General features: G+C 45.1%; 1 protein-coding gene across 1 annotated transcript; it reads left to right on the top strand.

Moving 5' to 3' along the window:
• The first annotated feature begins 1,514 nt into the window (after positions 1-1,514).
• Positions 1,515-8,986, top strand: LOC311422705 (G protein-activated inward rectifier potassium channel 1-like). Its single transcript, XM_084496032.1, has 3 exons — positions 1,515-2,299; positions 7,793-8,009; positions 8,340-8,986. The coding sequence occupies exons 1-3, from the start codon at positions 1,649-1,651 to the stop codon at positions 8,816-8,818; spliced, it is 1,347 nt and encodes a 448-aa protein (XP_084352158.1). The 5' UTR covers positions 1,515-1,648; the 3' UTR covers positions 8,819-8,986.
• The last annotated feature ends 2,149 nt before the right edge of the window (positions 8,987-11,135 follow it).

Here is an 11,135-nt window from a genome sequence, read left to right as displayed (position 1 = left end):
CCCTGAGGTACTCTTTGCACAGTAATCTTGCTGTTGTGGAACGCAGCCTCACCACTGTGTGTAGCAGTAACACTGCTACCTGTAGTGGTAAACAGAGAGTCATAATGAGCTTATTACTGTTTGGATAGGCTAACAAGTGCCAGATTTGTACAGCGCAAGCAGACAGTTTGCTGAATGGTGCATTTCCCTGGCAAGTTGAAGATTTATCTTCAAGGGAATTGAAACCGTACTCTTCTACCCTGGGTGAACACTTGAAACACAGCACCCATTTCATCTTCAAAAGCCTGAAAGTATCCAGACCTGGCAGTGACTGAGGCAGGAATTTTTAAAGACCTAAGTTTCAACTTTGGTACCTGTGGCCTTTCATGAACGTAACCCAAAATCTCTAGATAAACTCCATCTACTTAAGCTGAGCCTAGTTAAGACGGGATTTGTGCCACTAACAGCAGATAAATATTGTCCCTTTCCCATATACTTGCATTCCTATTTTCAACGTATCACACAAAGAATGAGGAAAAGTGAAAGAATGGATGAGAACGAAGTGTTAAATCCACAATATCTTAAGAATCATTAAACCAGTAAGGCTGACATGTTTAGTTCTTTCAGATTATTCTGGAAACAATACCATTAAAAATTAACGGTATTAATTAAAAATTTAAAACATCCAAAATTAAACTTTGGGCAGACTGATAGTTTATTCAGTTCTCAGTCTAGAACTGAAGCAACACACCATCACCCGTTGTTACAGACTGTTTTCTAAAAATGTCATTAACTGCAGGCCACTACTTTGTAATGAAGATGATTTGCTGAAAATCAGGTGTTGAAATGAGTGACCTGAATAATAATACTGTTCTTATATAACTGAGAATTAAATTCAAATACTGATTACGTTTCAGAAAGAAACATTACAAATATTAATATGGCAGGCACAAAAGTCACTAGCCTAGCCCTATGCAGAGCTTCTAATGCAAGTAATAATTACCACTGCTGATTTCAGACCTTTTCTGTCCATTAATAAAAAAAACAAGAGCTGCATTAAAATCACTTAAGCTTCTAGGGAGCTGTCTTTCAAGCAGCTTCTCTGCTAGTTGGACTGTAAGCATAACTCCCAGACATAATCACAGTCTAATTCTGATAGACTTGCCTGTGTTTGCTCGGAATACTTATTTTCTTTTAAATGCAGGCTGAGGATTAGCATGCTCGCATCCCTTTAAAAGCTGACCTATTTCAGGAATTCCTTTTAAAATCCCTGGCGCTGCTGGCAGCACGGCCTCTCTCGGCGGATGCCTCGCTGCCGCTCCCATCATTATTCTCACTCCGCTACCGGGGTGCTACAGTGAGCCGAGATTTGGGCAGAGCGACGAGCGAGGCGCCGGCTGCGAGCAGCTTGGACCAAACCACAGCAGCCAGCTCCTGCCCAGCCTGGGAGCGACGCTCAGCACCCCGTTGTCTACGGGCAACACCGAGCTGACCACCGGACCCCACAGGCCTCAGCGAGCCAGCCCCCGGCCACCGGCAGCGAGCTCCGCTCCGCCCCGCTGCCGCCCACCGCTCCTGCTCTCCCGCTGGCTGCGCAGCCTCGCCGGCTGGCTGCAGCTCCGTGGGGATCCCTGCACTCCCCCCGTGGCCCACCGAGGGGCTCGGCGGCATGGCTGCGGTGCGCAGGAAGTTTGGGGATGAGTACCAGGCGGTGGGCCCAGGCGGCGGCGGTGCCCGCAGAGAGAGGCAGCGCTTCGTGGACAAGAACGGGCGCTGCAACGTGCAGCACGGCAACCTGGGCGGCGAGAGCAGCCGTTACCTGTCCGACCTCTTCACCACGCTGGTGGACCTCAAGTGGCGCTGGAACCTGCTCATCTTCCTGCTGACCTACACGGTCGCCTGGCTGGTCATGGCTTCGATGTGGTGGGGCATCGCCTACCTGCGAGGGGACCTGCACCGGGCGCACGATGACACCTACAGCCCGTGCGTGGCCAACGTGTACAACTTTCCCTCCGCCTTCCTCTTCTTCATAGAGACCGAAGCCACCATCGGCTACGGGCACCGCTACATTACCGAGCGCTGCCCTGAGGGCATCGTGCTCTTCCTCTTCCAGTCGCTGCTGGGTTCCATCGTCGACGCGTTCCTCATCGGCTGCATGTTCATCAAGATGTCCCAGCCCAAGAAGCGAGCCGAGACCCTCATGTTCAGCCGCGCCGCAGTCGTCTCGCAGCGGGATGGCAAGCTCTGCCTCATGTTCCGCGTGGGCAACCTCCGCAACAGCCACATGGTTTCTGCCCAGATCCGCTGCAAGCTGATCAAGGTGAGGCTCGGCGAGGCAGCAGGAGGGCTGAGGTACCCCGGTTGTGGTGGGCGATGCTGGGAGGGCACGGCTCGAGGGCAAACACACGCAGTAAGAGCAACCCCGCTGCCCTGCCCGGCGGTGCGTGGGCGAGGGGACTTGGCTGGGGTGGGACAGAGTTTCAGAAGAAACTGTGGTGATTGCCTCCAGCAGGAGCCAGGGAAGAGGCAAGCAGGTGGAGAGGAAAAGACAGTCTCATCAGAGGGGGGTTGTGAGGCTGGTGGGAAGCCAGCTTGCTCGGGAAGGATGTGTGAAGATGCAGGGAGGAATACCAAGGCATGCCCCTTCACAGGTGAATAAGGAATCGATCTCAGCATTTGCTGAGAACGAAGATCAACCTTGACCCTGTTTTTCCCATGGGGAAATTCAGGGAGCTCTAACTCGCAATTCCTTACCCCACGGGTCCTGCCAGTGGCCCTCCGGCATTGCAGAGGGTCTGTGTCATGAGCTGGAGTGGAAAAGCCCTGTAACTGTCACCAATATCCATTTAGTAGGCACTGACAGTGGTCAGTGTAATTCAGAATGCAAGAAAGAACTGGAATTCAAAGGAGATCACATCCAAAAAAAATAAAGAAAATAAAGGAGATGGTTTGGCAGCCACAGAAGTTCTCAGATACACCGGGCAAGAGTAGCATGGAAGGAAAATACTGTGTGCAGTTGTATCAGAAATGTTCCGTATTCTGTATGGTAATCCTCTTTTTGGAACAACTGTTTGGCCATTTTAATAATCTGCAGGAACAAGCCTGATACAGGAGATGACAGGACAGTGGTAAATGTGGAGGGCTGCTTTTCCTCTGTTTTGTGCAGAATGCTTGACTTAGCTGTGAATTTGGCTTGTCACAGAATACCTCGGAGATCTGCTAAGATTCAAAAAGAGTCTGAAAATGTACATGGAAACAGACTGCCCAGAATTATAGAAGAGCCATTTCTGTAGGAATCAGCAAGCCAGATAATCCATTATTTTTCCTGATCGTTAGCATTAGAAATGAGCAGAAAGCCTCTGCTAAAGTATTTATTTCTGGCCCTCATCCAAGATGGAATGCAAGCCGAGGTGGAATAGGAGCAGCGCCACAGTTGGGATTTGACAATGACAGTAATTCACTGCAAACTTCTTTTGAAATAAGACACTGAGCACGCAGCCTGGTGCTAACAGTTCAGTTGCTACACAATGCTTGGTATATATAGAAAACATGAGGGCATTCGAGAGACCTGCTTGGCTGATTCCCACAATCGCTGTTTCATAGATGAGGCAGTGGATCACTGAGGAATATTTGATTTCTTACACATTAGCATCATGCCCATGACTTCAAGCTGCTTTGCGACCTTTGGCAAAGCTGAGCTATGGACACAAGAAGGTTTGAAAGGGGATGTTTGTGTACTACCTGCACCCTCAGTCCTTACTACACGGGTTGTTTTCTAGCCTCTTATTAGTTCCCAGGTCTCTTTTTAAATCCTCATCGGTTTGTCGAGGTGCCTCCTTCAGCTGGACACGCTGTTCCAAGCAGTCGCAGCGGCTGTTCCAGCAGCATGTGAATTCACATCAGCTGCCTTGCAGGAGCTTCCTTTGTGTGTCCTGTAAACCGATGGTGAATGTGATGTAGCTCACAAACCATTTCTCTCTAGCAAGTCCTGCCTTCCTGCAAGCTGTGCCTTCAGCTGTGCTGTGTGCAGCGCTGCTGACAGCTGATCTTGCTACACTTCTGCATCCGATTAGATAGCGAGATGTTTTTCCTTGTGTCACAGTGAAACAATGTGAAAGGATATGTCTTATCATGCCTTCCCACTTGAGACAGAAGCCGTATTTTGTACTGAACATAGTGTTTCAGCGGGACCAAGGGAGCCCCACGGATTTACCTTTGCAAAGAAAGTACACCAATCGAAGTCTGCCCCAATGGCATTTACTACTAGCATTTTACACACCCTCAGATAATCAGCAGATTGCACTGGTGCCATCAAGCAGTGCTCGCTCTTTTTTGGTCCAGGGCACTGCCTAGCAATGTGGCATAGTGATGGCACAGAGAGGTTTGGAGCCCTTTTTGGACCCTGTTGTGGAGAGTTAGAGAACAGTTACAAGACTATGTGTGCTTGTTTCAATAACAATTTTTCCAGAAACCTGAGTCTTTCTAATTTACACTGAGTGCTCTAGAAGAGGGGAAAAGCAAACTCTGGGGGCAAGAACCACAAAAAAGCTGGTTAGAACTAGCTGCTGAAAAAGTGCAGTTCCAGGTTCTAGCTTTTTCAGTGTCACAGCCTGTTAGTTCCCAGTGTGCCTGAGGAGCCTGGTGATAACAGCAACAAGCAGCATCCACCATATGGTGATTGATTTTTTTTTAAATTAGCCGTGATACCTATTTGTATCTTTTCTTGATGAGACTACAGATTTCACTGATAAACATGATAGTGTTGGTGTTTCACACCACAGCATTTCAGCTGGTGGTATGGGACATTTTGATTCAGAAAGCCAAGGAATGTAAAATCATCATGGACTGATTTCAGTATGTGCTAAGTAACAGTTTTAAAATTGAACTGTGAGGCACGGTAGTCAAACAGCCTGTGCAGTGTGAGTTATGACTGGCATACACCTATTCTTTGAGCTGTCCTAATTAAGTTTTGAATGAGCAGGAAGCAAACAGAACTGTAACTAAAGGTTTGTAGATGGCAGGCGATAGGCATGGCAAATAAGTCAGAAGACTAATTATACTGTGATCTCAATCACTCGATAAGCAGGGCGCATGCAGATGGGGCAAATGAGATGCTTTTTAAAATCAAAGAATCATTCAGGTTAGAAATGGACCTCAGGAGGTCTCCAGTCCTGCTCAAAGCAGGGTGAGCTAGAAGGTCAGACCGGGCTGCTCAGGGCTTTATCCAGTCTCATTTTGGAATCATCTAAGAAAGAGACTGTGCAGCCTTGCTGGGCAAACTCTTCCACTGCTTAACTGTCCAAACAGTGGAGGAGTTTTTCTTAAATTAAATCTGAACTTCGCGTTTATACTTATGCCTGCTCTCTCTCATGCTCCCGCTGTGCAGTGCTGTGAAGAGCCTGGCTCCATCTTATTAATTACATTCCTCTTCAGTTTTGGAAGGTTGCTATTAGATTCCCCTCGAAGCCATCTCTTCTTTGGCCTGAAAAAGCCCAACCTTATTGTAATAGTATATTATTATAATAATATAACTGCATCATGTCTAGTTAAAGAAGGATGTGCATAAACAGGGTTTAGAAAAGTACCAAGAATGAATGAAGGACAGGAGTGAAGAGTAAGAGGGCATAAAATGTTTGGCCAGACACAAAAACAGACTGAAGGATGATGTGATGCAAGTCTGCCTTGTAATAAGAAATAAAGCAAGAATCCAGTGGCAGAAAACTACAGGAGAAAATATTGCTGACTGTTTACAGCCCTGTGCCCTGTTCTGTGCTCCTCTGAAAAAAATAAAAATAAAAAAAAAGCCAAAAAAAAATAAATGATGGCTATTAAACTATTTTGTTTAGGTTCATTTCATTTCATTTAACAAATAAGTTTATTTTGAAAATTCTCCATGCCCTGCATAAATCAGTCATGTGTGTAGATGCCGAATACCTCGAGCACAACCTTTTGCTTTCTCCCAGATCTGTAACCTCTAATCCTTGCTGGATTTGTTTACTGTTGAGTGAATTTGATCAAAAACTATTCCCCAGAGAAAAAACGGTTTCTAGATGAAACAGGTCTTAACTCACTCAGGCAGTGATTTTTGCGAATACGCATGTCTTTGGCTAGGGAATTGTATTCGATAAAACTTTGGAAGAACTGGAGGTTTAGACGTGGGTTCACAGAGTTCATGCTGAGCCTCGTTACCTTCGAGCAAAGATCATCCATCGCCAGCTGATCTGTGCACCTGCTGAACAGTAGCCAGGCAACAAAAGCCGCGGCGAAGTCTGCAGCTCGGTTCTGCTGGCTCCCTCAGGGAAAGAGGAGGGCTATTTCTGCAGTAGTTTGATTACACTTTGCGTACAACAGAACATCATGACTGCTAAATAGTAGTGAATTTGATCCCTATTACTTTCTATTGCTTTCCTTTACCTCTCAGAGCACTAATAATCCTCAAGAACATTTTTACAAGCAAGCAGCCGACATTTTCCCTGTCCTCATCGCTAGTGGAGAAACCATTTCTTGTCTAAGGGAGAACTTGGTTATTTAGATGGGAAGATTTTTTTTTTCCTGAGCATAAAAGCAGACACATAGCACATAAATGAAATAAAGCATTGTATTTAGTAAGGAGCAGCACTCCAGCAGCTACCTAACTGGTTATGTAATGGCAGGAAACGCCAGGCAGGCAGATATTTAGCATTTTTAAGATGCAAGTGAAGCAGAGAGATGATCTGAAAGTATGGCAGTTGCTTAGAGGTTGTTTTTTTTTTTTTTTTTTTTTAATTTTTTTTTTTTTTAAGACAGAAACTTTCATTGAGGAAAACCAATCCAATCTAAGTCAACAGCAAAACTGCTGGCTTCAGCTTGTCCCCTGTGACTAATGGATGGAGTTTCCAAGCAATGAAACCAATACATTTGTCAGTACTAATGCAACACAGCTAGAACTATTTAGTAACTATGTCATCAGCTATCATTTATCATCAATAATAAGCTTCTCAAAGAGTTATGTGCTTTCTAACCAAGCAATAAGCAGACAGGAATTTAAATGGGATTTTCAATAGGCTCTGCAAAGCATCAGTTTTACCCGGCAATTTCCACCAGAGACCTTCAAGGCAATCAGCTGAGGATCTGCCTGGTCGACTGCAGTACGCCTTCAGTTACACTTTGAATACCAGGAAAATCGTAGGGAGCTAGGAAAGAAAAAGCTAACCTATCAGTATTTTATAATGGACCTGGGAAATTATACAAACACAGCACTCAGCTTAATAATGACCATAAGAAATACTGAACAGTAGGTGGTACATTCCCAATTAGGAAGTGATGATAGCATTGCTAACAGTGATTTGGATGATTTTGTGGAACTGTGACGCACCAGACATGCTCTACTATTACTGTGCTGCTTACCTTAAAGTCCTTTGAGTCCTGAGAACATCACAGTTCCTGCAAACCAAAATGAGTAACATAAAAGTAATGCAATGGGAATTCAGACAATGGATTAAAATATGCCTGGCTCGTCAATTGTGTTCTCACTAATCACAACTTTTGCTGCATAGCAAGTATCTGTTACCAGCCATGTAGTACCTGATGTTTTTGTCAGGGATTTGTAAAATACGTATATGTCATAATCCAGTTTGAGATCTGGTGGAATGATGAGAAATGTCAGAGTTAGTCATACACGTTAGCTTCATAGGCTTTAGCATTACTTGTATCTCCGTATGATGACCTGATACAGAGATAACAATGTCACGAAAGAGGCAGGTTTAAATTTCATTGCATTGCTTCTTGCGTTTTGCTTCACACAGTGTTTACTGAACTGTTTTTTCGTCTTTAGTCCCGACAGACACCGGAGGGGGAATTTCTGCCACTAGACCAGTGTGAACTGGATGTTGGATTTGGAACTGGAGCTGACCAGCTGTTTTTAGTTTCCCCATTAACCATCTGTCATGAAATTAACTCAAAGAGCCCCTTTTTCTGTCTCTCACAAAGATCACTAAGAAGCGAACAATTTGAAATAGTTGTCATCCTTGAAGGAATCGTTGAGACTACCGGTAAGCTTTAGAGTAAGACGCATGCTCTAATTTTCAGTCTTTGTCTTCAGTCCTGGTATTTTGAGCGAGGCCATTGTCAATCCTTGCAGGCTCCTGCATGCTCCAGAACATCCTGCCATAGGCTACTGACATTCCCTGGCTACAGAAGACCTCCCTTTGCCATTACTGGTGCCCAAAATGGCCAATACAGCCGAGAAGAGATGCACCCTGGCACTCCTTGAGTATGGCATATAGAGGAGTACAACACCCTTATGTGATTCCTGTATTAAGGACCATTGCTGGTCTGCGTGCTCGTGTTACAATGCCATGCTCTTGTCTCTGTTTCCACAGGAATGACATGTCAAGCTAGAACCTCGTATACAGAAGATGAAGTTCTTTGGGGTCACAGATTCCTGCCGGTAATGTCCCTGGAAGATGGCTTTTTCCGTGTCGATTATTCTCAGTTTCATGCTACATTTGAAGTCCCCACTCCTCCTTACAGCGTTAAAGAGCAAGAAGAAAACCTCTCTCTGTCATCTTCTTTGAACAGTCCTATTGATAACAACAAGACCAGAAGAGAGAAGGTTTGTTCACTTGACTGCATTGACATTGCAGGAGAGAAAAACAAGCTCCCTTTTAAACTTCAGAAGATCAGCTCGAGAAAGGAAGACCTTCCGAGAAGAGCCCTGAGAATGAGTTCCAGTAACACAGGGAAGACTTGCAGTACCGGAGATCTCTTGAATATTCAAGAAATGAGTCCCATCTCCAATGGTGAAGATGGTGATGAGAGGATACAGCTGAAAGCCTTAAAAATGAATGCTGAGGCTTAGACTCAGTCTAACAGCGATCTCAAGTTCCAGAAGAAGCTTCCAACTACACGTGTTCTAGAGATGAAATGGGAAGATTATTTGCCTGCCAATCTTTGCAAAATGAACTCTGAACACCTCTCTTAAGAGCAGAATCAACATGAGTCATTGTTCATAAACTACATGCAAGACTGCTGACCTGAAAGAGTTTTCTTACAGTAATGAAATAATTTGGTTTTGCTACATTCAGGAAGAATGATCCTTTTTGTATAATTGTTCTGTACACATCTAATTTAGGTAGCATAATAGGAATTTGAGGGGCAGTAAGGTTAGACTGTTGTGCCAAAGAGGTCACTGCCCTAATGTCATTTATCAGCATGCTCGTTGCAAATCCACATCGTCTTCCATATTTGTAGATGCTTTTTCATAAAGCAAGGACCTTATCCTTATTGCAGAGTAATATATTCAGAGATCAAGGCAAAAAAGGTGTAAAACCAGCTAAAACAGAGTCTTGTGCTGGTCAGATCTTGGACTGTTCCTGCTGTAACAGCTGAACACAGGAAGAATCTGTGATGCTACTCAGTTGTAGTCCAGTTCCCTGCATTATCCTGTTGGAAGGCTGCCCTCCTGTAAGCCGAGAGGCACGCATCCTTCTTTCTCAGTGTTTGTGGCATGCCAGCTCCCTGCCCACAGCCTCCTTCACTGTCACGCAGGTAAAGGAGGCGGTTTGCAACAGCCCTTTGTGTCATTGGTCTTGCACAAGCTCTCATAAAAGTCAGGATGATTTATTCTGTCCAAAATTAGACCCCACTGTTTGATTGCATGGATTACAAGTTGGATATTAATGGCTGTATCACCACTCACTGTGAAAGGAACACAAGGTGAGTAGCTCAGAGGTCAATACCTCAAGTTAGCGGTATGTTTCATACCTCAACTCCCTGAGTTGTTAGTTTGGAGACTCCTTGTAAGTAGATGAAAACAAAACACTAATTAAACTTTCAGCCATTACAGGAATAGACAATAATATGCACACACCTCAGAGTTTCACCAACAGTAAGGGTCTTTGATGTGGCTCGTTCTCTTTTGTTATGTTTGCCTTCCCTACTTGTGTATGATTCTCAATCATTTTGTGGATTTGAAATTTATAATATGCAATTTATTGCAAGGTAGAACTCTGCAATAATAGTAAATTAATATTAAATAAATATATTAAGATAGTGAAACAAAAGACATCACAGGTCTGTAACATGTTAAGTGCGTGGTCAAGAGAGTCATTCTCAAAGTGCTTTTGCTAATCATGGTAATTCCAATAGTTGAATATTTTCGATTATCCACAAAATATATGATGAAATGACCAAAAAGATGTCAGCGAAGATTTACACAACAGCTTTTGGTATTCACTATTTCTTTAAAGTGACATACAGCATTTTCTAGGTGACTGTCCCAAATAAGAGGGAAAAACACTCTTCTGGCTTTAAAGCAAATCTTGCATAATGGCAACCATTTGCCTTACTGGATGTCACAAAACGGTGAGAACTAGAATTTGATTTTCTTAAATTTCCACCAGAATAATCACAATTCTCTCCAGATATCCTGCTGCCTGTCTTAACCCGTGAAAGCGATCAGCTTTCTTCCAGCGGGTCGTGAGCGAGCACAACCACACCTTGTTTTGTATGACACGACATTCCGCAGCTATGGGGCACTTATCACTTGCAGAACCCTCTGTGACAGAACCACCCAATTCTGCCCTGGCTACACGGACAGAATTTGATCAAATTAGGGGGGGAATCCTGCAGCCCCAGCAATGGCAACGTGTGCTGTGTGACTGAGGCAGAGGAAAAGGAGGTGAAGATGCATGTAGCTTGGATAAATCACTACTGACTCTTTTTAATCTCCTGCCCATGTTCACACTGATACATTGCACAGGTTAGGGTTTGCTTGGTGTGTTTTTTTTTGCCCCCAACACCAACTCGAGCGCTATACACACGCCGAAATCTGCTTCTGTACACTAAATGCACTACTCTGGGGTACTCAGATCTCCAGCAATGACTCTGCACGGCCAGAACTGGCATAAAACGGGCCTTAGGTGCTGCCACTTCCCACAGACGGCGACAAAAGCGTTTTGCCACCGGCTCTCGGCCCCCGGCAGCCCGGGAAGGCTCCAGGCGGGCGCCGCCTGCCCCCTGCTGCCCGCCGCAGGCCGAGGCAGGCGGCGGCCCCGCCGCCCGGTGCCCACTGCGCATGCTCGGTGCGCACCGCAGCATGCCGGGAAATGTAGTACGCGGGGAAGAGGGGGTGCGGTCCCCCTTGCTGAGACGCGCGGCACGCTGGGATATGTAGT

This window comes from Aythya ferina (genome assembly GCF_964211825.1).
Source record: "Aythya ferina genome assembly, chromosome: 23".
In the NCBI taxonomy this organism is placed as follows: Eukaryota; Metazoa; Chordata; class Aves; order Anseriformes; family Anatidae; genus Aythya; species Aythya ferina.
This window is presented reverse-complemented; position numbering and strand designations above follow the sequence as displayed.